At 40.5% G+C, this 26,968-nt stretch overlaps 3 protein-coding genes across 3 annotated transcripts; 1 reads left to right on the top strand and 2 right to left on the bottom strand.

Moving 5' to 3' along the window:
- The first annotated feature begins 2,119 nt into the window (after positions 1-2,119).
- On the top strand, positions 2,120-20,456 carry LOC141401011 (putative fatty acyl-CoA reductase CG5065). Its single transcript, XM_073980787.1, has 8 exons — positions 2,120-2,301; positions 4,880-5,104; positions 5,162-5,325; positions 10,185-10,343; positions 10,412-10,707; positions 13,915-14,195; positions 14,264-14,474; positions 19,723-20,456. The coding sequence occupies exons 1-8, from the start codon at positions 2,265-2,267 to the stop codon at positions 19,787-19,789; spliced, it is 1,440 nt and encodes a 479-aa protein (XP_073836888.1). The 5' UTR covers positions 2,120-2,264; the 3' UTR covers positions 19,790-20,456.
- On the bottom strand, positions 19,883-20,446 carry Xport-B (exit protein of rhodopsin and TRP B). Its single transcript, XM_073980799.1, has one exon. It carries the CDS (start codon positions 20,444-20,446, stop codon positions 19,955-19,957), a length of 492 nt encoding a protein of 163 aa, XP_073836900.1. The 3' UTR covers positions 19,883-19,954.
- On the bottom strand, positions 19,883-26,772 carry Xport-A (exit protein of rhodopsin and TRP A). Its single transcript, XM_073980815.1, has 2 exons — positions 22,207-26,772; positions 19,883-20,679 (listed from the first exon to the last, which is right to left on the bottom strand). Exons 1-2 carry the CDS (start codon positions 22,445-22,447, stop codon positions 20,552-20,554), a joined length of 369 nt encoding a protein of 122 aa, XP_073836916.1. The 5' UTR covers positions 22,448-26,772; the 3' UTR covers positions 19,883-20,551.
- Between the last annotated feature and the right edge of the window lie 196 nt (positions 26,773-26,968).

Below are 26,968 nucleotides of genomic sequence, written 5' to 3'. Positions count from 1 at the left end.
TTAATGTTCCACGTGGGTCCGGATGCAAATTCTGAAGCTCTCGGAGAGATAATCAGCAATAAATAACTGCTTGGAATGGTGGCAAATTAAAGCTGGTAAGGAAGGAGATCCCTCACTAGACCAAAGTAGCAGTCTACGTCAAAGGATATAGCAGCAAAATGAAGATTGATAGAAATTTGGGCCTTCCAAAGGGATGAGAAGGAGGGTGGCACACTTCTTGTGGTGGGACTCGACGATCTTCCCTTGGCCAGTCTAACAAAGACTAAGACATAGCGTATTACGTTTCATATTCCATCCATTTCAAAGAAGGTAGGAAAAAAACTACCGTGTGGACGCCTCGACCGAGAACCACAAAAACGTATGTTTTTTTTTTTTCTTCTAAAAATCCTGGATGACAGGGGAAATTTATAACATGGGAAAAAGGATCGATAGTTATTACAATAGACCACGGCAAAAAAAAGCAGCTGTGTTCTGGGACAACCAAGCAAAATTCCTGGAAAATACTTTGTGAACAGGTTGATAGCGTAGATTTCGTAGTAAAAATTAAGAAGCTTCTAAAGCCCATATACAAACCGAATTAATAGTGGATGAAATGGGTAAAAATATGGCATTAGAAGAGCCCCTTCTGATGAAAACGCACTTTTCGTCTAGAACTACCGAATAAACAGTGACATCAACAGAGCAAGCAAGAAGCAGCAAAAATCGACTACTCGATGATCAAGCAAGCCATCATGAGCTTCTCACCGTACAAAGCAGGATAATATTTCGTTATGTTCAATATTTGCTTAAATCTTTTACACTACTATAAACTGGCTGAAGCCAAGCCTGACAAAGCAACTAACACAAAGTCGACAACGTGATAATAACTGAGATTCCAGACGATGTGCAAAAATACGTAAAACAAGTCCAGTGGAAACCGCATTATGCAAGGTTGTACAACCATCGATAGCACCATCGACAAGAAGACGTATACAGTCGTTTTCTGCATCGACATCGAAGTCGTTTTCTACAACGGCAGCGCTGATCCAATCCTCAGACGAGTTTCGAATTGACCGGGCCCTGAGTAAGTGGATAATAAGAATGAGGAATAGTAATAAGAAACAAAGTTTGCCAAGTAACGCCTCAGGGGGGGGGTTCTTATCACCCCTTTTGTGTGTAACAATCATAAAAAGTCTATTAATATCCTTAAAAAAGAAGGTTGCAGAAGGGCCGAAATGGCACTAAAAGTCTAATGAAGCTATTATCTATGGGAGACATCTTCGGAGGATATTTCATCAACGGAAGTTGTCTTACCTCCACGAAGTCACTCTAGGCAAGTGGTCCTCCATCGAATAAATTTCGTTTGCGGTAATGATCTGATACAAGAAGGAGATCTGAAGACCTAGACATTTTCTTCATTATAAGTGGACTGAATATTCAATATAGATCCCCGTACGAAATAAAATCTCTCCTCTTAATAAATAATTTGCAGCATTTTTTTTTAATTTAAACATGGTCAGAGGTCATTGGTCACTTACCAGTCAACCAATTTCTTTTCTTGAGTGTAGTAATTAGCTGTCGAAGCTATTATCTATGGGAGACATCTTCGGAGGATATTTTATCAACGGAAGTTGTCTTACCTCCACGAAGTCACTCTAGGCAAGTGGTCCTCCATCGAATAAATTTCGTTTGCGGTAATGATCTGATACAAGAAGGAGATCTGAAGACCTAGACATTTTCTTCATTATAAGTGGACTAAATATTCAATATAGATTCCCGTTTGAAATAAAATCTCTCCACTTAATAAATAATTTGCAGCATTTTTTTTTAATTTAAACATGGTCAGAGGTCATTGGTCACTTGCCAGTGAACCAATTTCTTTTCTTGAGTGTAGTTATTAGCCGTCGACTTAATAAACTTGTATTATTTTAAAACGATTTTAATCGCTCAACTATTAAAAAAATCTTTGGTAGATATTAATTCAATTACAATTTTTGAGTACCGTTATCAACATTTTCTCTGTATTTGTTTAGCCAACGCGTGAATGAAGCTAGTTTTGCAATGATTTTTCCTACAGAAAAGATGGAAAGCTTTTTTCCATGCCACTGCACATAAAACTTTCTTCATCGCAAACAATTTTAGTTTACTCAAAGGCTTTAAACAGTGCAAACATTCAAGAAAGTAAAGGAAAATTAAGCGGATTACAAAACGAAAATATTTATTTTTCTCAAATAGAGAAAAAAATTGGCAAATTCCATTCATGATTTGAGAAGGGAGTAGTGGTCATGGAATTTTATCAGGATGCTGTTATATTTGTGACAGGTGAGTTGAAAGAATGTGTGATTTTCTTGTTTCCCCCTAAGTGTGAGGACATTATGGCAGGAAACGAAAAATAATGTGGTGATTCTTAAACCAATAACGAAAAAAATTAGTCTCAAGTCGAACTTTCTTTAAAAAATCGAAAATTCTTTAAAAAATCCACGATTATTGGGCAGAAGTTGGTCCTAGAAAATTCTTTAAAAAATCCACGATTATTGGGCAGAAGTTGGTCTTAGAAAATTCTTTAAAAATTCGCGAATATTGTGCAGAAGTTAGTCTTAGAAAATTCTTAAAAAAATTTACGATTATTGGGTAGAAATTAGACTTAGAAAATTCATTAAAAAATCCACGATTATTGGGCAGAAGTTGGTCTTAGAAAATTCTTTAAAAAATCCACGATTATTGGGCAGAAGTTGGTCTTAGAAAATTCTTTAAAAAATCCACGATTATTGGGCAGAAGTTGGTCCTAGAAAATTCTTTAAAAAATCCACGATTATTGGGCAGAAGTTGGTCTTAGAAATTTCTTTAAAAAATCCACGATTATTGGGCAGAAGCTGGTCTTAGAAAATTCTTTAAAAAATCCACCATAATTGTCTTAGAAAATTCTTTAAAAAATCCACGATTATTGGGCAGAAGTTGGTCTTAGAAATTTCTTTAAAAAATCCACGATTATTGGGCAGAAGTTGGTCTTAGAAAATTCTTTAAAAAATCCACGATTATTGGGCAGAAGTTGGTCTTAGAAAATTCTTTAAAAAATCCACGATTATTGGGCAGAAGCTGGTCCTAGAAAATTCTTTAAAAAATCCACGATTATTGGGCAGAAGTTGGTCTTAGAAAATTCTTTAAAAAATCCACGATTATTGGGCAGAAGTTGGTCTTAGAAAATTCTTTAAAAAATCCACGATTATTGGGCAGATGTTGGTCCTAGAAAATTCTTTAAAAAATCCACGATTATTGGGCAGAAGTTGGTCTTAGAAAATTCTTTAAAAAATCCACGATTATTGGGCAGAAGTTGGTCTTAGAAAATTCTTTAAAAAATCCACGATTATTGGGCAGAAGTTGGTCCTAGAAAATTCTTTAAAAAATCCACGATTATTGGGCAGAAGTTGGTCTTAGAAATTTCTTTAAAAAATCCACGATTATTGGGCAGAAGCTGGTCTTAGAAAATTCTTTAAAAAATCCACCATAATTGTCTTAGAAAATTCTTTAAAAAATCCACGATTATTGGGCAGAAGTTGGTCTTAGAAATTTCTTTAAAAAATCCACGATTATTGGGCAGAAGTTGGTCTTAGAAAATTCTTTAAAAAATCCACGATTATTGGGCAGAAGTTGGTCTTAGAAAATTCTTTAAAAAATCCACGATTATTGGGCAGAAGCTGGTCCTAGAAAATTCTTTAAAAAATCCACGATTATTGGGCAGAAGTTGGTCTTAGAAAATTCTTTAAAAAATCCACGATTATTGGGCAGAAGTTGGTCTTAGAAAATTCTTTAAAAAATCCACGATTATTGGGCAGATGTTGGTCCTAGAAAATTCTTTAAAAAATCCACGATTATTGGGCAGAAGTTGGTCTTAGAAAATTCTTTAAAAATCAACGATTATTAGGCAGAAGTAAGTCTTAGAAAATTCTTTAAAAAATCCACGATTATTGGGCAGAAGTTGGTCTTAGAAAATTCTTTAAAAATCCACGATTATTGGGCAGAAGTTAGTCTTAGAAAATTCTTTAAAAAATCCATGATTATTGGGCAGAAGTTAGTCTTAGAAAATTCTTTAAAAATCAACGATTATTAGGCAGAAGTAAGTCTTAGAAAATTCTTTAAAAAATCCACGATTATTGGGCAGAAGTTGGTCTTAAAAAATTCTTTAAAAAATCCACGATTATTGGGCAGAAGTTGGTCTTAGAAAATTCTTTAAAAAATCCACGATTATTGGGCAGAAGTTGGTCTTAGAAAATTCTTTAAAAAATCCACAATTATTGGGCAGAAGTTAGTCTTAGAAAATTCTTTAAAAAATCCACGATTATTGGGCAGAAGTTAGTCTTAGAAAATTCTTTAAAAATCCACGATTATTAAGCAGAAGTTAATCTTAGAAATTTCTTTAAAAAAAATCCACGATTATTAAGCAGAAGTCAGTCTTAGAAAATTCTTTAAAAAATCCACGATTATTGGGCAGAAGTTAGTCTTAGAAAATTCTTTAAAAAATCCACTATTATTGGGCAGAAATTAGTCTTAGAAAATTCTGTACCGAGGCCTTTTATGTATGTATGAAATAACAACTAATTTCACTTTGGTCAATATTACTTCTTATCTAACTTTAACGGCATTTGTTTTGTTCAATAATTTCTCAATAAACACAAAAAACGCCACTTTCATAATCACTTTTCTGCAACACTTGTCCAAGCGATTGATTCAATGCTGGATCATGCAACATCGTCATCATGATCACCATCATCATCATTTTATTTGATCATGCAATAACACACCACTCACCTGCCCCGCATCACCATAACATTCTCCGCAGTTTTAATTCAAGTTTAATATGAGGTTTTGTTTTTCTTTCATCATCTGAATTTCTTTTTCGCAGGTGCCACCGGTTTTGTGGGTAAAACTTTATTGGAAAAGCTCCTGTGGAGTTTTCCACAGCTCAGCTGTATTTATATTTTGATACGAGAGAAAAATGGCAAACCGGCCCAGCAACGTTTCAATGAATTTTGTCAACACAAAATATTTGAACGTCTACGGCAGCATTATCCGCAACGTTTGCGTAAGCTGCGCTTTTTGGCGGGAGATATTGAAAAGGAGGATTTTGGTATGCATGTCTAGACAATGATTTGTTTTTTTTTTTAATTTTGGTTATTATTTTTAGGTCTCAGCAATGTCGACAAGAAAATCTTATGTGCCGAAGTGAATATTATTTTCCACAGTGCTGCAACGGTACGCTTCAACGAACGTCTGAAAGTTGCTGCCATTGTTAATTCTGTGGCCACATGGAAACTATTGGAAATGTGTAAAGATATGCCACTGCTGAAGGTAAGTAAAGGTCTCGGTACATAACATGCATGCCGCCATTCTTGCTTAAGTCACTTCTGAGAAAAGAATAAGGAACGGCCGAGCCAAATTCGAACTAGGATGCCCCTGGCCTTTAATATTTTACCAGAAATGACTTAAGCAAGACTTACAATCCCATGGCGACGGGTTCTTCAATACCGTATTGACCCGGAAACACACTACATCTGCGTTTCGGCCTGCGGTTGACACCTTAGAGAACACAGGTGTGTTTTTGTATCGTTTTTCTGTGTTGGGAGCAGCATATCCCGGAAAGCCTGCTTCGGATTCTTTTGCTTCGTGCCGGCAAGGAGGAAGATCCATGCCCAATTTATATGTGCTCAGTTTGTCACGTCCGCATCCACCACACCCAAACTTCGGTGAGATGCAATAGATGCCGGAAGTGGGTGCATTTCAAGGGTGGACTCGTCCATGCGAGGGACTACGACAGGACAATGGTGTGACTCCACGATTATTTGGCAGACGTTAGTCTTAGAAACTTTTTTTAAAAAATCCACGATTATTGGGCAGAAGCTAGTCTTAGAAACTACTCTAAAATCCACGATTATTGGACAAAAGTTAGTCAGCAGCGGCACACGCAGCCCCTTACACCATCCGTTGTTAATCCAATCCCTGAAAATGCATCCTTTTTGCAATTTAATTGCAATGGACTCTGAGGATATAGTGGATTTCATGAGTCGGAAGAATATCATGGTCGCAGCTTACAGCGTTGTGATGGTTACAACGTACTGAGGAAGGATGGCGCCAGAAGTGGAGGTGTTTAATACACACCAGTCTGTTTAATATACACCTATCCCACTTGAGCCTGGCTCTAATGAACTGTACTTATAATGTCAACACTGACTTATATTGCTTGAGCCTGGTTCTAATGATCTGTACATAAAATATTTGGGGGTAGCAGTCAGGTGTGGAACTGCCGAGGTAGAGTTGCTGAACGTATACATCCAGCCGAATAATAGTTGTACTCCAAATTCTAGGCCCAACATTAGCCCGCTTTTGGAAGGTCATAACCATATGGTCTTGGGGGACCTTAATGTTTGCCATTAGTTTTTGCATTCGGTACTCGGAAACAACCAGAGGGTTTTAGTGCTGGCTGAGCAGATTGATAGCACTACGTTTTGCACGGTCAATGAGGACGACCCCACCAGAATTAGCGGAGAGTGTCACAGTTCGCCAGACATAACCATTGTGTCACCTGGTCTGACAAATGACAGCACCGTCACCATCTCCCCACAATTGTCTCCATCAGCACGCCGCTTTTTCATCAATTATGGTAAAGCTTATCGGCCTAGTGTCAGAGAGTTCACTCATCACCGTTTCAGATATCTACCCATCCCTTCTGATGTTCGAGTAACAGAAAGGACGTTCCGAGACATCATGACCATATAGCCGCCGGTCAAATACCCGAAGTGAGACCAAACTTTCCAGCAGAGGCGACAGAATTAGCAAATGATTGTGATGAGCTTCGTCGTGTCAACCCCAGTAACCCCTACCAGAATTATCAGAGAGTGTCACAGTTCGCCAGACATAAACATCGTGTCACCTGGTCTGATAAATGATGTCACCCGGAAACCCGTCGTTTCTCTTCGATCAGACCATCTCCCTCTGATAGTCTCCGTCAGCAAACCGTCCGATTTCATCGCCTCGGAACACCACACTTTCATCAATTATGGGAAAGCTTATCGGCCGACGGAATTAGAAAATGATTTCGATGAGCTACGTCGTTTCAACCCCAGTGACCCCCTACCAGAATTATCGGAGAGTATCACAGTTCGCCAGATATAAACACCTGGTGTGACAAATGATGTCACCATCACAATCTCTCCGCAATTATCTCCATCAGCAGACAGCCCGGTTTCATCACCTCTGAACGCCGCACTTTCATCAATCATGGGAAAGCTAATTGACCTAGTTTCGGAGAGTTCACTAATCACCGTTTCAGATATCTGACCAATCCTTCAGATGTTCGAGTAGCAGAAAGGACGTTCCGAAACATCATCAGCCGCTGCAGCCGCACGCCATATACCCGAAGTGAGACCAAACTTCCCAGCGGAGGCGAAGGGATTAGCAAATGAAAGGGATGAGCTTCGTCGTGCCAAGTCCAGTAAACCCAGAGTCAGAGAACTGACACTGGAAGTGAACAGGTAGGTCGGTGAGCATAAGCGGAACATGTGGTTAAATTATCTGAAGAGTTGCAGGTTAGGTTAGGTTGAAAAGAGGGACGAGTAATCGCCACTTGCCCCGATGGACATACACTTAAGCCAGAAGTAGGCCGGTTGTGCGCTCTAGACTAGGTTTTTTGAAGAGCTGCAACATTGTAGCCGGAATAAGAGAATGGCTGACAATGCTTAAGTTCCTCCCGAAGCCTGGAAACAAAGAAGATAGGACCTCAGTCAGGTTTGCCGATTGACTGATCCGAAGAGGTACGCAAGTTATTTCAATCAGCAGTTTGTCGGGCAAGCCAGGAGTGACAGGGCTAAGAGACTAGTACTACGTCGCATTAGATCTCTTCCTACCGAGGATAAACCACCACAATATACAATGGATGATGTTGCGAATGTCATCAGGAACGCGTTGGACCCTGATGGCATCTCCATGGTAATGCTATAACAGCTGGAAGTTCGGAGAGTTGAGTATCTCAATAAAGTTCTCAACCTGCCGCTAGCCAACCACATCATTCTTGAAGTCTGGAAAGTGGGCAGGGTAGTCCCGCTTCTGAAGCCAGGCAAGGATGCCAGCAAAGGTGAATCGTACAGATCGATTTTGAAAAGACCCTTGAAGCTTTACACCTCCCCAGCGTTAGAAAGGGGCTATCCAGCTGTCGATCATCAGCATGGGTTCCGTATACAGCACATATTAGTCGAGGACTCCACCAGAGCAAGCCGTGTGATAAAACAGTGATGGTGGCCCTTGACTTATCAAAAGCCTTTGATGCTGTCAATCACTCCACACTCTTTGAGGACATTGAGCAGTCTGAAACCAAGTCTGAAACTTTGGATAATCAATTATATGTGTGGACGCCAGTCGTACGTGGAATTCAGGAACAAGAAGCCCAAACAGGGAGTTCCCCAAACTAGGGTGATATCTCCGGAACTCCTTAACCTCTACCTCTCCTGTATTCCGCCCCTCCAGACGGAATACATCAAGCAGGCAACCATCCGGCCATGTTTGGAACGTTGGTACGTGGAATTCAGGAATAAAAATTCCAAGCCCCGTGGAGTGAAATAGGGTGATATCTGCGAAACTGTTTATCCTCTACCTCTCCTGTATTCGCCCTCTCCAGACGACATTGAGATCGTAACGCGTGCGGATGATTGTACGATCTTGGCGTCAGGTAACTTCTTCGATGTCCTTTGTGAAAGGCGGAACTCCTATTTGACAGCTCTTACCACATTTTTCCACGCGAGGACTATGCAAATATCCGCCACTAAACCTACGACCACTCTGTTCACCACTTGAACGGCAGTGGTGAGAACAGAGTTGGATTTCATAGTTGGCGGTAGCGGAATTTCGACCACAAACTAGGGGTCACATTCGTCAGGATGTTAATGTGGTCCGCGCATACCACAGTTATCTGAGACAAGATAAAATGTAGGAACAAGGTCCTTAGTCGACAGCACTATGGGCGGAGATAAAGAATCCTTATTGACCACATATACGCGATATTTCGGTCTGTGGTAAGCCATGCGGCGCCAGTGTGGTCCTCGAATATAAGTGCAAAGCGATGGCAAAATATTCATACTTGTCAGAATGTCGACCTGAGAACTGCAACAGGGTGCCTCCTCATGTCTTCAGTGGACCATCTACATGAGGAGGTAACGATTCTTCCGGTACAGCAACACAATGGCATGCTTTTGTTGCCTAATCACCATATGGTGGATAGGATTCCCTCAGGCATGTCGGCGGAGATCTTCATGATCTAGAAAGAGAGGTCCATCGTTACAAGAGAGCCTATCAAACAGGTTTAAATAGCATTCACACGGATGCCATAGCAGATGTCATAAACAACTATCGTTTGAATGCGGTCCTCGGAGGAAATCTCCTATATATCGCAACTGAGGAGCGTTAGCTGCCATGACAAACCAGAGTAGTTCTAGCTCAACTACGTTCGGGATGTTGCAGCCATCTGAATTCCTATTGCGCAAGGATCGATGGCATCGTGCACAACATCTGCCAAGCATACAGCACAGGTTCGCCGGTTACACTGCAGCTCATCAACTGTCCTGCCCAAACCTACTTAACTAACTCCAGTAGCTTTGTGGTTACAACCCTAGAACTGGAAATAGACCCAGTGCCAGATTAAGCAGAAAAACGAATATACATAAGTTCTGTTCCAGAACCTGCAAGAAGCTACTATTTTTTACTACGATAGCATTTTTCCCTTTATGTTATCCGAAAAAATAGTAAAAATTAGTAGATTCTTGCAGTTCTGGAACAGACCAACTGTTATAACAACAAAAATGTACCTCCGCACCATGGCACAATTACCCAGGTAGTGGTATCACACCAGCTGTTCGAATACCTGGGTAATTGTGTCATGCTCGGAACTTATTATAACATTAAGCCATTACTGGAAGCAACGATTTCTAATGGTAAAACACTAAAAGTCCAAGGGCAGCTTAGTTCGAATTTAACTCGGTTGTTCTTTATTCAAGAACGCCATGCCTCTTATGTACCGAGGACTTCAAGAACGGCCAAACCCTATTCAAGCTAGCCTGCATTTTGCCCTTTAATTACCACATTCACAATGAAGCTGCATTTGAAAATGCTTCTTCCGATTAAATATTTATTTCATTTATTTTACATGCTTCCTTCCATTCCAGAGTTTCGTTTATGTCTCCACGGCCTATTGTAACCCGGGACGGAAATATGTTGACGAAGAAATCTACCCAACCTTGCCACCGGTAAATTGGAAATATTTTGTTGATTGTGCCCTAAAAATACCCGATGAATATTTTAATAGTTTGGCCAACTATATAAAGGTAGGTTCCCGCAAAAAAAAATAATTATTCTTTCAAAATAATTATTTTAACATAATTCCTTTCCCTAGGGTCCTCATCCCAACACTTACACCTTTACCAAATCAATTGCCGAGCAAATTGTCAACGACTATAAACACCGGCTACCAATTGTTATTGTACGTCCCTCGATTGTAACAGCATCATATCGTGAACCCTACCCCGGCTGGATAGATAATATACAAGGCATAACGGGAATAATGATGGAAATCGGCAAGGGTTCTATAAGCAGCATTTTGGGTGATAAGAATGTGATTTGTGATATAATACCAGTGGATTTTGTTGTCAATTCAATGATAATGACCGCACAACGGGCCACACTGGGAAGGTAAAGTATTGTGACATACATATTGAAATTAAAAATGTTTATAAGAAACGAAGAAGTTCAGGTCTCAGTACATAAGCAGCATGTTATTCATGCTGGTAAAAAGATAAAAAACATTTGAGCCAAATTCGAACTAGGTTGTTCTTTGTCTTTAAATGATACCATGCAGCCGAGGCCTTTACGCAACGCAAAACTACGACAAAGGTCTGAGACACATTAGAGAATAATTTTCTTACCTAAGACGGAATTCTAGTCTCACTATGAAAGTAGCAAATCCTGCTCCGGATTCTTTTGGTCCATACCTGGAGGAAAGAAAACACAGGACCAATATGAATGTGATCGGTTCGTCACACTCGCATCCAACACACTCAAACTTCGGCGAGATTCAAATATGTCAAGAGTTTGGTGCATTCCAGGGACTAGACTCGTCCATGTGGGGGACTACGGCAGGGACTATGGTGCTGCATGTTGCGTTAACACAGTACCCGAGTGAAACGTCTTCGTCATCAGAATACAAGACTCCTCCTTCGCAGTCCCCTTCAGCAACTCTTAACACCCATCGTTGCTCCAAATTCAACCTCCTAAAATGCATCCTTTCTGCTATTGAACTATATCGAAGAAATAGTGGACTTTACAAGAATACCATACTCACAACGGTGCAGGAAACCAAGCACAACAACAACTGCAGCTTACAGCGTTGTCATGGTTAAAACAAACTAAGGAAGGATCGCACCAGAAGTGGAAGTGGGGGACTAGCTTTCCTCCTGCATCAGTCTGTTCAATACAGGCCTGTGTCGCTTGAGACTGGCTCAAATAATCAGAACATGGAATGTACGGGTTTACAGTTAACTGTGGAACTGCCGAGTTAGAGTTGCTTAACGTATACATCAGATTATGGGGCCAACATTAGGCCGCTTTCGGAAGGTCATAGCCGACTGGTCTTAGGGGACTTTAATGCTAATCATGAGTTGGGTCATTCCATCCTAGGTAATAACAAGAGGGGTTTAGCGCTGACTGAGCAGATTTATAGCTCTACCTATTGCACGGTCAATGAGGAAGCCCCTACCAGAATTTGCGAAGAGTGTCACAGTCCGCCAGACATAACCATCGTGTCAGCACCTGGTCTGACAAATGACGTCACCTGGCAACCCGTAGTTTCTCTTGGGTCAGATTATCTCCCCATAATTGCCTCCATCAGCAGAACGCTCGACTTCATCGCATCTGAACACCAAATTTTCATCAATCATGGGAAAGCTAATTGTCCTGGTTTCAAAGAGTTCACCAATCACCACTTCAGAGATCTGCCCAACCCTTCTGATGTTCGGGAATCAGATTGGACGTTCCGAAACAGCATCACTCCTGTATCCGCTCGTCATATACCGATTGGTCGAATACCAGAAGTGAGACCAAAATTCCCAGCAGAGTCGGCGGCCTTATCAAATGAGAGTGATAAGCTTTGTCGTGCCAACTCCAGTGACCCCAGAGTCAGGGAGTTGACGCTGGAAGTTAACAGGTTGGTCGGCGAGCACAAGTGTTTTAATCATCTGAAGAGTTTTAACTTTGGAACCGGAATAAGTTAATTGTAGGCAACGGTTAAGCCACTTTCGAACCCTGGAAGGAAGATATGACCTCAGTTACGTTTGGCGATGTTACGCTGATTAAATCGAAGTGTTTCGCTAGTTATTTTAATCGACAGTTTGTCAAGCACCCCAGGAGCGTCAGCGCAAAGAGAGGAGTACTTTGTCGAGGAGGAGCCACCACAACTTACAATGGATGATGTTGCAAATGCCATCAGGAACGCTAAATCATTCAAAGCGTTGGTTCCTGGTGGAATCTCCATGGTAAAACTGAAACAACAGATGCCATCAGGAACGCTAAATCATCAAAAGCGTTGGGTCCTGATAGAATCTCCATGGTAAAACTGAAACAACAGAATGAGCGGGGGTTCGGTGAGCATAAGCGGAACAAGTGGCAAGTCACTCTCGAACCCTTTAAAGAAGAAAGACCGGACCTCAGTATCATTTGACGACGTTACGCTAGTTGACCCGAAAAGGTGAGAGCAAGTTATTTTAATGGTAAGAGTACTACGTCGCACTAGATCTATACCTGCCGAGGAAGAACAACCACAGTTTACAACGAATGATGTTGCGAATGCCAGCACGAACGCTAAATTATCCAAAGCGTTGGGCCCTGATGGATTCTCCATGGTAATCCTGAAACAGCTGTATGTGTCGAGAGTCGAGTATCTCATTAAAGTTCTCTACCTGTCGCTAGCCACCCACATATGTAGTTCCAAAAGTCTGAAAATGGGCAGGGTGGCCCCTCTACTGAACAGAGGTAAGGATGCCAGCAAAGTTGAATCGTAAAGATCGATTTCGCTTTTGCCACCCGTAACAAAGATCCTTGAGGCCTTTGTGCTACCCAACGTCAGAAATAGCTACCTAGTTGCTAATTCCGTAAGCAGCACAGCATCTCAACACATATTAGTAGAGGACTCAACCAAAGCTATCCGTTCGATAGGACAAGGTGGGTGGCGTTCGACTTATCAAAAGCCATTGACACCGTCAAACACTTCACGCTGTTTGAGAATATCGAGCAGACAACCCTCCGACCATGTTTAAAATTATTGATAATCAGTTATATGTGTAGAAGCCATTCATACGTGGACTTCAGAAACAATAATTCGAAGACCCATAAAATAAAGCAGACAGTTCCTTAAGGTGGGATGATATTTCCGGAACTGTTTTAGCTCTACCTCTCCTATATTCCACACCCTCCTCTAGACGGCATTGAGATCGTAACGTATGCGGATGATTGTACGATTTGACCGTCAGGTGCCTTTCCTGATGTCATTTGTGAAAGGCTGAACTACTTTTTGACAGGTCTTACCATCTATTTCCACGCGAGGAATATGCAAACATCCGCCACTAAATCGACAGACGCTCTGTTCGCCACACGGACTGCAGAGGTGAGCACTGAGTTTAATGTCGTAGTCGATGGTAACCGAATTCCGACCACTAACTACCCCAAGATTCTAGCGGTCACATTCTACAGTATGTTGCCCATAAGCTGTGCAGTAATTTCTGGTGTTTAGATCTAATGACTTATGCAAGAATAACATGCTCCATATGTGGCTCCGATTTTATTCTATTATAATCTTTTCCACTTATATAGTACTAATCAAAAGCTGTCGAGCTTTGTCTTCTCCAGAATTTACATATCAAACTGCACATCAGGTGTTACAAATCCCATAACCTGGCAACGCTTGGGTTGCTTAACCCTCAAATGGTCACGCATTTATCCAACACGAAAGGCTTTTATGTTTCCCTATTTTCAATATCGTAAAAGTTTCCTGATGCATGATATTGCCGTATATTTGCTACATTATGTTCCGGCCATTGTAATGGATTTTATGACCCTGCTGCAAGGAGGAAAGAGGAGAAGAATGGTACTACCCATAGCTAAGAAATTTCGACAGGCATGTTTAGCTGGTATGATGGTGGTGATGTTTTGTTATCAATGTTCATAGGTAGCTAACCTATAATTCTTTCTTTTAAAGGCAAATGTTTCTCCCTAAATGAATGGATTTTTATGAACGGCAGCCGTTATTATTATGATGACGTTCTGAATGCAGGAGCTTTTCCCTGTCTTTATTGGAATCTAAGCACCTTGGATTATGAAATTTATATTCGTCAATTTGTCATTGGCATTCAGAAATATTTACATCAAGAGCGATTTTGTGAAAATTCCAATAGATATCAAATAACCAGGTAAGTTTGAATTCAAAATCGTGTATAAAAAGCCGTTACCGATACTGCAGCTTCAACTCACTTACGGAAGTTTCTATTCAGAGGAAACAAACCACCAGTAAAACTGAATCTTATATAAGGGTATCATGCCACCACTCACATATGTATCTAAAGAATGCATCGAATTCATGAGCTCTGTAATGCCCTGCTTTGAATCCGAACTTACAGGACGCAGATTTCAGGCTTACATAGATAGAAGACCTCATAAAGGGGTCATATTAGACCATCTAAAGGGTTTTTAATGATATAAGACCTAGACTAGAGGAATCTTTTTATAGTAGAGGACCTTATAAAGGGGTCTTCTAATTATAGAAGGCCTCCTAAAGTGTTTTTTTAATTATAGAAGACCTCCTAAAGGGGTCTTCTAAAGACAGAAGACTTCTTAAAGGTGTATTTTTATGATAGAAAATCTTCTATATGATAGACCTCTTAAAGGAATCTATTAATGATATAGGACCCTCCTAAAGGGGATTTCAAATGATAGAAGACCTCCTAAAGAAGTTTTCTAATAATATTGGACCTTGTAAAGGGGCTTCCAATGTCAAAATCCCTCATAGAGGTCTTCTAATGATAGAAGGCGAAGAAGTAATAAAAGACCTCCTTTTAAATTATACAAGACCCCCTTAAAAGGGTTTTCTAATGATAGAAGATAGAAATATTTCAGTATTAGAATGTGGCTGCTTTAATGGGTTGTAACCACAAAGCCACTGGCGTTAGTTAAGTAGGTTTGGCAGTTAAGTGAAATAAGTGTGTCGTACGGTCATCAATCCTAGCTATCCCTATAGGAATTTAGACGGCTGCACCACCCCGAGAGTAGTTTAGCTAAAACTACTCTGGGTCGTCGTAGCAGCTGTCGTCCCTCAGTTGCGATAGATGGGGAATGTTCTCCGAAGACAGCATTCACACAGTACTTGTTTATGGCTTCTGCAACTGAATCTGTGTGAAGGCCTAGGTAAAAGGTGGCTGGCTTTCTTGCTCCGCTTCATGTCTGATAAAAGAATAAAAAAATGGCAACCTAGTGCGAAATTGGCTCGGAAGCGGAACAAAGAATGCCAGCCGCTTATGTACCTAGGCCTTCAATGCCTTTTTAAATTTGTTTGATAGGCTTGTTGAAATAGGAGTTCTCTCTTGTAACGTTGGACTTCCCTTAAAGAATATCTCTTCTGACATGCCTGGGTGATTAGAATTACTAAGATATATTGATTGGGATGGCTCTCACGGTAACACCAGAGATAGTATTACAACAATAGCATGACATTGTGTTGTGTTGCTGTACAGGAATAATCTTTGTCTCCTCATGTAGATGAAACACTGAAGACAAGAGGAGTAATCCTGTTGTAGTTCTCACCGCGGCATTCTGAGACTTTTGAATATTTATCCAGTGCGTTGCAGTTATATTTGCGGAGCACACTGGCATCGCAAAGCTTACCAACAACAAGGATTCTTTATCTACATCCAAGTGCTGCCAGAACTTGAAGACCTTGTTCTTAAATTTCAGCTTTTCGCAGATAGCTGTGGCATGCGCGGACGACGTGAACGAAGTGTCGAATGTGACCCCTAAAATCTTGGCGTAGTTGATGTTCTGAATTCTGTAATCGACCAAGATATTCAACTCAGTGATAACGTCTGCAGTCCATGTTATGAGCAGAGTGGCCGTAGATTTAGTTGGGCATATTTGCATATTCCCCGAGTGTAAAAGGGTGATAAGATCAGTTAAGACCTCTTCTAATATACAGGGCTGTTTTCGTGCTGTGTTGCTTACGGAACCATGCTGATGATCAGCAAATGAATAGCTATTTCTGACGCTGGAGATAAGTAAAACCTCAAGAGTCTTGGCTAAGGGCGACAAAAGCGAAATCGATTTGTACGATTCAACTTTAGCTTTGGCTTCATTGTCTGACTACCTTGCCCATTTTCCAGGCTTCTGTAACGATGTGGGTGGCTATCGACAGGTTGAGAACTTTAGTGACATACTCGACTCCCGGCACATCCAGCTGTTTCCGCAGATTCCATCAGGGCGCAACACTTTGTATGATTTAGCGTTCCTGATGCCATTCGCAACATTATCCACCGAATGTGACGTAGTACTCTTCTCTTCGCCCTGTCACTCCCCGGGAGCTCGACAAACTGTCGATTAAAGTTACTTGCGCACCTATTCGTATCCCTCAGCGTAACGTCGGCAAACGTGACTGAGGTTTTACCTTACTTCTTTCCAGGGTTCGAGAGTAACTTAACCTTTGCCCACCGCTTCTATAGTCCGTTCCCTGACACCGTGGGCACTGGGGTTGGCACGACGAATCTCATAACAATCGTTTGCTAATCCCGTCGCCTTTGCTGTGAAATTTTGTCTAACTAAAAGTGATGATGTGTCCGAACATCGGAAGGGTTAAGCTGATCTCCGAAGCGGTGATTAGTGAACTCTATATACCAGGGCCAATTAGCTTTCCCATGATTGATCAAAGTGTGGCGTTCAGTGGTGATGAAATCGGGCGGTATGCAGATGGAAACAGTTATGGGGAGATGGTCTGTTCCAAGAGAAACGACGGGTTGCCAGGTGACGTCATTTGTCAGACCAAGTGACACGACTAATGATAAGCATTAACGTCCCCTAAGACTTCTATGAAGATGAGTTTGGTCATCAAACTCCTCTATGAAGATGACTTTGGCCATCTAACTCCACTATGAATACGAGTTTGATCATCAACCATCTATGAAATAATTATGACCACCAAACTCCGCTATGAAGATGAGTTTGACCATCAAACACCTCTATGAAGATGAGTTTGACCATCAAACTCCTCTATGAAGATGAGTTTGACCATCAAACTCCTCTATGAAGATGAGTTTGGCCATCAAACTCCTCTATGAAGATGAGTTTGACCATCAAACTCCTCTATGAAGATGAGTTTGACCATCAAACTCCTCTATGAAGATGAGTTTGACCATCAATCCTTTATGAAGATAAGTTTGACCATCAAACTCCTCTACGAAGATGAGTTTGACCATCAAACTCCTCTATGAAGATGAGTTTGACCATCAAACTCCTCTATGAAGATGAGTTTGACCATCAATCCTTTATGAAGATAAGTTTGACCATCAAACTCCTCTATGAAGATGGGTTTGACCATTAACTCCTCTATGAAGATTTTGACCATCAAACTCCTCTATGGAGATGAGTTCAAACAGCAAACTCCTCTATGAAAATGAGTTTGGCATTAAAACTCCTCTCTGATGTTGTGTTTGACCATCAAACTTCTTTATGAGAACCAGTTTGACCATCGATATCTTCTATGGAGATGAGTTCAAACATCAAACTCCTCTATAAAGATGGGTTTGACATTAAACTCCTCTATGAAGATGCGCTTGACCATTAAACTCCTCTATGGAGATGAGTTCAAACATCAAACTCCTCTATGAAGATGAGTTTGACCATCAAACTCCTCTATGAAGATCAGTTTGACCATCAACCTCCTCTATGAAGATGAGTTTGACCATCAAACTCCTCTATGAAGATGAGTTTGACCGTCAAACTCCTCTATGAAGATGAGTTTGACCATCAAACTCCTCTACGAAGATGAGTTTGACCATCAAACTCCTCTACGAAGATGAGTTTGACCATCAAACTCCTCTATGAAGATGAGTTTGACCATCAAACTCCTTTATGAAGATGAATTTGACCATCAATCTCCTCTATGAAGATGAATTTGACCATCAAACTCCTCTATGAAGATGAGCTTGACCATCACATTCCACTGTGAAGATGAGTTTGACCATCAAACTCCTCTATGAAGATGGGCTTGACCATCAAACTCCTTTATGAAGATGAGTTTGATCATCAAACCACTCTATGAAGGTTAGTTTGACCATCAAACTCCTCTATGAAGATGAGTTTGACCATCAAACTCTTCTATGAAGATGAGTTTGACCCTCTAACTCCTCTGTGAGGATGAGTTTGAGCATCAAACTCCTCTATGAAGATGAGTTTGAGCATCAAACTCCTCTATGAAGATGAGTTTGACCGTCAAACTCCTCTATGAAGATGAGTTTGACCGTCAAACTCCTCTATGAAGATGAGTTTGACCATCAAACTCCTCTACGAAGATGAGTTTGACCATCAAACTCACCTATGAAGATGAGTTTGACCATCAAACTCTTCTATGAAGATGAGTTTGACCATCAATCTCCTCTATGGAGATGAGTTCAAACATCAAACTCCTCTATAAAGATGAATTTGATCATCAAACTCCTCTATGAAGATGAGTTTGACCATCAAACTCCTCTATGAAGATGAGTTTGACCATCAATCTCCTCTATGGAGATGAGTTCAAACATCAAACTCCTCTATAAAGATGAGTTTGACCATTAAACTCCTCTATAAAGATGAGTTTGACCATCAAACTCCTCTATGAAGATGGGGTTGACAATCAAACTCCTCTATGAAGATGAGTTTGACCATCAAACTCCTCTATGAAGATGAGTTTGACCATCAAACTCCTCTATGAAGATGAGTTTGACCATCAAACTCTTCTATGAAGATGAGTTTGACCATCAAACTCCTCTATGAAGATGAGTTTGACCATCAAACTCCTCTATGAAGATGAGTTTGACCATTAAACTCCTCTAGGAAGGTGAGTTTGACTATCAAACTCCTCTATGAAGATGAGTTTGACCATCAAACACCTCTATGAAGATGAGTTTGACCATCAAACTCCTCTATGAAGATGAGTTTGACCATCAAACTCCTCTAGGAAGGTGAGTTTGACTATCAAACTCCTCTATGAAGATGAGTTTGACCATCAAACACCTCTATGAAGATGAGTTTGACCATCAAACTCCTCTATGAAGATGAGTTTGACCATCAAACACCTCTATGAAGATGAGTTTGACCATCAAACTCCTCTATGAAGATAAGTTTGACCATCAAACTCCTCCATGAAGATGAATTTGATCATCGAACTCCTCTATGAAGATGGGTTTGACCATCAAACTCTTCTATGAAGGTGAGTTTTACCATTAAACTCCTCTATGAATATGACTTTGACCATCAAACTTTACTATGAAGATGGGTTTGACAATCAAAGTCCTTTATGAAGATGAGTTTAACTATGAAACTACTTTATGAAGAAGAGTTTGATCATCAAACTCCTCTATGAAGTACTTATTAGATTCTAAAAAATATATATTAAATATTTTTATTTTATTTTTTCAGACTATATTGGTTCTGGATATTCCTGCACGCCTTCTTCACCATGGTGTTTCTTTATTTGATACTATAATATTCTGTAAAGAAACCACCACATGCCACATCCACCACATCTTATGGTCATACCAATGGAATCTATCCCCTGAGACACACCCCGAATAAAGCATTTCATTACCACATTTATATATTTTCTTAAAAAACAAATCAACTTAATTAAATAATTAAATAAACTTATCTACTAAGTAACACTTTCATTTAACAAACAAATAGGATAATTTATATTTTCTGTATACATAACCTTACTGTTTAAAAGACAATCTTCAAGTTCTAAAATTATATTTAAAAATAGCAACTTAAGATTAGGGCGATAACAAAGCTCCGAATCCATATCCATAAAACTTAAATTCGCACAATTTCCATTAGAATTCACATTACATTCCAACTCTCCTTTGGGGGGTTCCTCGACAATATCACCCACAACTTGACGCATTGCCGCCAATTCCATACGCTCAGCATCCCTTAAACGTTCCAAACGTATCAACTCATCCATATCATCCAAATCATAGACATCACGTTTCATTTCAAAGTTTTTCGCATTTACGGGAATTGTTTTCAATTTACGATTAAATTCCGAACGATAATAGTCATTGATAAGATTCATCAAACCCTTGGAATACCAATAAATGATACCCATTAGGAAGATACCTTGGGCAAATGGTCCAACCACCATTTTGTAAAAAGTGTAGTTTTATTTGCTACAGGTCGCTTTTTATTGTTTGAAGAATAGTTTTAAGCGTTTTGTTTTGCAATTTATGGGTTATAGCTTCTCTGCATATCAATCTTCTCTAAAGGTATCCAACCACTGCATCAACCAAATGTATTGCTGTTTAAATTGCGGCCAGGCCATGGTAAGTATCAACATGATTGTATTGGCAAAAACAAATAATTTCATCATTTCAACACCTGCAATGGCCAAAAAAGAGGAAATTATAATTTAAAATAAACTAAATTTGTTCCAAAACCTAAAGGAATATATAAACTTAATTTAAGTTCGAAGATGGACATAGCGGTCCACACCTTTGTTAAATCCCCCACAAAAAAAATATTTTTTTTTCCTAAAATGTTATTCACGATCAATCTGCAAGATCTGGGTCAAACTTTGCACAACGTAGAATTACTTTCAGACATGAATTGGGTTCGAATATTCAGTTTGACCATCAAACTCCTCTATGAAGATAAGTTTGACTACCAAAACCCTTTATGAAGACGAGATCGACCTCCATACCCCTCTGTGAAGATAAGTTTGACCATCAAACTCCTCTATGAAGATGAGTTTGACAGTCAAACTCCTCTATGGAGATGAGCTTTACCATCAAACTCTACTATGAAAATGAGTTTGACCATCAAACTCCTCTATAAAGATGACTTTGGCCATCTAACTCCACTATGAATACGAGTTTGATCATCAACCATCTATGAAATAATTATGACCACCAAACTCCGCTATGAAGATGAGTTTGATCATCAAACTACTATATAAAGATGAGTTTAACCATTAAACTTCTCTCTAAACATGAGTCTAACCATCAAACTACACTATGAAGATGATTTTGACTATCAAACTGCTCTATGAACATGAGTTTGACCATCAAACTCATCTATGAACATGAGTTTGGCCATCAAACTTCTCTCTAAACATGAGTCTAACCATCAAACTACACTATGAAGATGATTTTGACTATCAAACTGCTCTATGAACATGAGTTTGACCATCAAACTCATCTATGAACATGAGTTTGACCATCAAACTCATCTATGAACATGAGTTTGGCCATCAAACTCCTCTATGAAGATGAGTTTGACCATCAAACTCCACTATGAATACGAGTTTGATCATCAACCATCTATGAAATAATTATGACCACCAAACTCCGCTATGAAGATGAGTTTGACCATCAAACTTCTCTCTAAACATGAGTCTAACCATCAAACTACACTATGAAGATGATTTTGACTATCAAACTGCTCTATGAACATGAGTTTGACCATCAAACTCATCTATGAACATGAGTTTGACCATCAAACTCATCTATGAACATGAGTTTGGCCATCAAACTCCTCTATGAAGATGAGTTTGACCATCAAACTCCACTATGAATACGAGTTTGATCATCAACCATCTATGAAATAATTATGACCACCAAACTCCGCTATGAAGATGAGTTTGATCATCAAACTACTATATAAAGATGAGTTTAACCATTAAACTATACTATAAATAAGAGTTTGACCATCAACCTACACTATAAATACGAGTTTGACCATCAAACTCCTCTATGAAGATGAGTTTGACCATCAAACTTCTCTATCAACGCAAAGGAAAGAGTGTAATAATATAGCCTCCAAAAGTGTCTTTGGTAAAAGTTTCTAAAAATTATATCGGGTTTTCTCAACAAATTCTTTTTTGGTCTCATTTTGTGTTTTACGTACCTTCACCAGATCTCAAGTAGGCACCAAAACCCGAATTCAATTCATTACCATCATCATCGACATTTTTGTGATGTTCGCACTTTGGTTTATCATCCTTTTTATTATCCTTTTTCACGGTATTCAATTTCACTTCTTCTTTGGAACTCTTTAGGGAATGTTTTTGCGAAGGATATGAACTATTTGGTTTTCTACCATAACCTGTAGCAGAATTGGCGAAGGCGCCACCTTTAGGTGTTTTCATGATTTAGTTGCTCCCGACCGTTTGTTCCCGAGATGTTACATGTTCGACAATCACATACCAACTAAAGGAAATGTAAAGAAAATTGACAAAACAATTTTCCTCCAATTAACGATGCGTCAATACATGGCGGTACTTTTAGGGTTTCCTTCAGTTATTTGTTGCTGCACTTGGACCTAAATTCGTCGGTTGTGGAATAGAAGGTAAATTAAAACCAGAAAAAAATTGTTTTTATTTGAAAAAGTATAGATTTTTATTTTACGGGGTTTGTTTGTTTTCGCTTAATGTATGTACTTCTACAGGTTAGTTCCCTATGTTTTGCTTGATGTGTTTCTTGTCTACATATGTATGTATATGTACTCGCATATTATGTACTTCTTATATATAAATGAAGAGTTTGAATGTGTTGGTGTGAATACGAGTAGGTATGAATATTTTGTAATCTAATTAATAATATCATAGGTATACTTATAATAATCTTGATAATGGTAATGTGGGGGTTTGCAGGGAGGATGGATGAACTTAGTAAATATAGGAAATCGGTAAAAAATCACAACCATAAAAAAGCAAAAAAAAAATATGAAATTATGGCATATGGAGAGATACCGCTCCATACTGTTTATACCACTGACAATCCAAAACATCCAGACATGTCTAAATCTATGAAGGAAGCATTGTCAAGAATTCGTCACTAACGACCAAAACCCCCTGCCAAACCTATGTAGCCCCTGGATCCAATCACATTCCCATTGTGATATCAATAGAGAAGCCCTACGATTGATTAGACTGGCCCAGCTTTGCGAACCCAACGGACAAAGTGATCCATCAATTTCCAAATGATTTGTGGATCCTTCACTAAGTTTAACGTGATGAGGGGGACTAAAGTCATAACTTTCTCCATCAACCAGGTTGTTTGAATGAAGAAATTCTAACTAAGCCAAAGATTATCCAGCAGCAGTACGTAACCAGGCTGATATCTGGGCACTCCGACCAGTAGGAGGCATAGTAAACAACTCCTTATAATGGCAAATGGGGGATTATGCCATAGCTGTCCTCAGTTCCACATGAATAAAATATTACAAAGCCAAAAAACAAAAAATCTCACAACCTTAGACAATGTAGTACGCAGGAGACAACAACATTCAAAAATCTAGATCAACGACACCATATACACAGATCAAGCAATTTTTCGAACACCTACGAGAGAGTGACACCCTTGATAACATCATGAGCAACTGGTAAGGTAATTGTGGCCCTATGCTCCTTATATGAGTTTAAAGGAATAAATACATACAACTGGTAAGGTGAACTACTGTCTGACAACGAAGTAAATATTACGGTAATTTCATATCAATTGAGAAAGGAGATGTCCTTCGAGGTAGCTCTAAAAATCACAAACCCAGGCGGACAGGGTGACACTCCCTAAGGGGATAATTCATCGGCAGTGATCGATAGACTAATCCTCTACATTCCCAGATACAAAAAGTAAAAAGGCCATTACAACAAAAAATTTGTTTACAGGACCCAAGACGATGTTACGGAAGCGAAACAAGTTCGTGAGGAGATTTGAAAGAAAATATCTCACGTTCAAAATCGTTTAATGCCAATTGAACGGATTCCAATGAGACCGACTGTCACCACCAACCTTTAGGATGTGCTGACTAAACCGCCTCCGGATAGAGTTGTCTGGAAGAGTGGTCTCACAAGCCCAGAGTGTTCGGACACAAACCCAGAACAAGCCTGCGCGGATATTTGCCGCAGATGACCTTCTAGTAGCAGTCATAGATAGGTCTGATCCTAAAGATAGTATCAGTGAAGATGTAGGCTGTTGGTAGAAGGTCGTCCGAGGAAGATCAAAGACCCTGACGAAGCAGATAACATCAAACCGGCTTCGAAACTCGGTCATTATTTTATGAGGTATCCAAGAGTTTCTTCACCCCGGCAATTAATTACGTCCATGTACCCAATCTAGCGACCTCAACTGTCATACTCCCCTGCAGGATGTTTTCTACAACATGGGTGGCATCTCCCATTTCAGACGTGGCATAGTTATTGCAGATGCTCCGCAAACAGACTCACGGCCTCCAGAACAGTACTTGGGAAACTACTTTGAGGATGGTAGAGCAACGGTGATGCAGTTCACAATAGTGCGGCGGTAATCCCACGGCGCGAATTCTTTGATATCGGATTGACCCGGGACCACAAAATACCCGAGTTTCGGCCAGCGGCTGCCACCTCAGTATACTTACATGTGTATGTTTGTATTTGTTTCGTGTTGCGAGCAGCATATCCTGGAATGCCTGCTACGAATTCTTTTGGTTCGTGCCGGGACGGAGGAACACCCAGGACCAATTAATTCGTGCTCAGTTTGTCACATCCGCATCCACCACACTCAAACTTCGTTGAGAGGCAAATATGCCGGGAGTGTGAGCATCTCTGGGGTTGCTCTGGTCCATGTGAGGGACTACTACAGGGACTATGTTGCTGCATAATACGTAAACAACCCCCACTGAGTCGTCGTCATCAGAATACGATACTGCCCCGCAGTTTCCAGCCGCACACGCATCACTTAACACCAGCCGTTGTTGTTCCAATCCCTGGAAATGCATACTTTTTGCAATTTAATTTCAATGGACTCCGAGGCAAGATAGAGGAAATATTTGACTTTGTGAGTCGGAAGAATATCATGGTCGCGACAGTGTCAGTAACCAAACTAAACAACATCTGCAGCTTACAGGATTGTGATGATAACAACGTACTGAGGAAGGATCGCACCAAAAGTGAAGCATTCCGTTTGCACCAGCCTGTTCCATACAGACCTATCTCGATAGAACTGCCGAGGTAGAATTGCTTAACGTATACATCCCCCGATAAGCACATGTACTGCAGGTTATAAGCCCAATATTAGCCCGCTTTTGGAAGATCGTAACCTAACCTAACCATCACCTAGTCAGATGCATGGCGTCACCTGGCAACCCATCGTTTCTCTTGGGTCAGACCATATCCCCATAATTGTCTCTATCAGCAGACTGATCGATTTTATCACCTCTGAACGTAGCACTTTTACCAATCATGGGAATGCTAATTGACCTAGTTTCAGAGAGTTCACTAATCACCGCAACAGAGATCTTCCCAACCCTTCTGATATTCGGGTAGCAGCAAGGACATTCCGAGACATCATCACTGCTGTAGCTGCTCGCATATACCTGCTGGTTGAATACCCAAATTGAGGCCAAAGTTCTTAGCACAGGCTGCGGCATTTTTAAATAAGCGTGATAAGTTTCGTCGTGCCAACCCCAGTGATCCCAAAGTCAGGGAGCTGACACTGGAAGTTAACAGGTTGGTCAGTGAGCATGAGCGGATGTGACTAAATCACCTGAATAGTTTCAACATTGGTGCCGGAAGAAGTTAATTGCGGACAACGGTTAAGTCACTCGATCGACCCCTGGGAAGAGGCGATATTACGCTGAATGATCCGAAAGGCGCGCAAGTGATTTGAATCTACAGTTTGTCGAGCAACTTTGCATTTCTTCCTGCCAAGGAGGGGCCATCACAATTTACAATGGATGGTGTTGCGAATGCCATCAAGAACGCTAAACCATCTAAAGCATTGGGCCTCATGGAATCTCCATGGCAATACTGAAACAGCTGGATGCGTCGGGAGTGACGTATCTCACTAAAGTTCTCAATCACCCTCATTGTTCCCGAAGTCTAGAAAATAGGCCGGGTGGTCCCGCTACTGAAACCAAACAGGGATGCCAGCAAATGTGAATCGTGCAGGCCGATTTCCCCCGTCTCACCCCTAGCAAAGACCCTTGAGGCCTTAGTCCTTCCCAGCATCAGAAATAGATATCCAGTTGCCGATCATCAGCTTGGGTTCCGTAAGCAGCACAGCACGACAACAACGATGCACGCCATCTCCACACATCTTAGTCAAGGAGTCAACCTGAACAAGCCGAGCGATAGGACAGTGTTGGCGGCGCAAGCTGTTTGCAAGCAATCCACGCTGTTTGAGGACATCGATCAGACTACCCTCCGGTTCAGTTTGAAAAACTGGATAATGAATTAAATGTGTGGACGCCAGTCGTAAGTTGAATTCAGGAATAAGCAGTCCAAGCCGCGTTGATTGAAACAGAGAGTTCCCCAAGGTGGGGTGATCTCTCCGGACCTGTTTAACGTGTACCTTTCTTGTATTCCACACCCTTCAGACGTCATCGAGATCGTTACGTATGCGGATGATTGTACGATCTTAGTGGCAGGTACCTTCCCTGATGTCATTTGTCAAAGGCTGAACTCTGATCTCACCAGGTTTATGCAAATATCCGGCCACTATGTTCACCACATGAGCGCCAGAAGTGAGAACAGAGTTGAATGTCATGGTCGATGGTAGCAGAATTCAGACCACAAACTACCCCAAAATTCTAGGGGTCAAATTCGACAGCATGTTCATGTCATCCGTGCATACCACAGCTATCTGCAACAAGCTTAGGTGTAGGAACAAGTCCTAAAGTACCTAGCCGGAAG

The sequence above is a fragment of the Musca autumnalis genome, unplaced genomic scaffold, assembly GCF_047663935.1.
Source record: "Musca autumnalis isolate F117 unplaced genomic scaffold, ASM4766393v1 scaffold_1, whole genome shotgun sequence".
Classification (NCBI taxonomy): domain Eukaryota; kingdom Metazoa; phylum Arthropoda; class Insecta; order Diptera; family Muscidae; genus Musca; species Musca autumnalis.
The sequence above is the reverse complement of the archived record's forward strand: the minus strand, read 5'-3'. Positions and strand labels throughout refer to the sequence as shown.

What these genes read in the sequence shown, in the direction of transcription:
- Xport-B (XM_073980799.1), bottom strand. Translation starts at nt 20,446, where the DNA reads ATGGTGGTTGGACCATTTGCCCAAGGTATCTTCCTAATGGGTATCATT.
- LOC141401011 (XM_073980787.1), top strand. Translation starts at nt 2,265, where the DNA reads ATGGAATTTTATCAGGATGCTGTTATATTTGTGACAG. An exon ending in CAACGGGCCACACTGGGAAG is followed by an intron (nt 10,708 to 13,914) that starts GTAAAGTATTGT and finishes TGTCTTCTCCAG; the next exon opens with AATTTACATATCAAACTGCA. An exon ending in TCGACAGGCATGTTTAGCTG is followed by an intron (nt 14,196 to 14,263) that starts GTATGATGGTGG and finishes TTTCTTTTAAAG; the next exon opens with GCAAATGTTTCTCCCTAAAT.
- Xport-A (XM_073980815.1), bottom strand. Translation starts at nt 22,447, where the DNA reads ATGAAAACACCTAAAGGTGGCGCCTTCGCCAATTCTGCTACAGGTTAT. An exon ending in CTACTTGAGATCTGGTGAAG is followed by an intron (nt 20,680 to 22,206) that starts GTACGTAAAACA and finishes TGGCCATTGCAG; the next exon opens with GTGTTGAAATGATGAAATTA.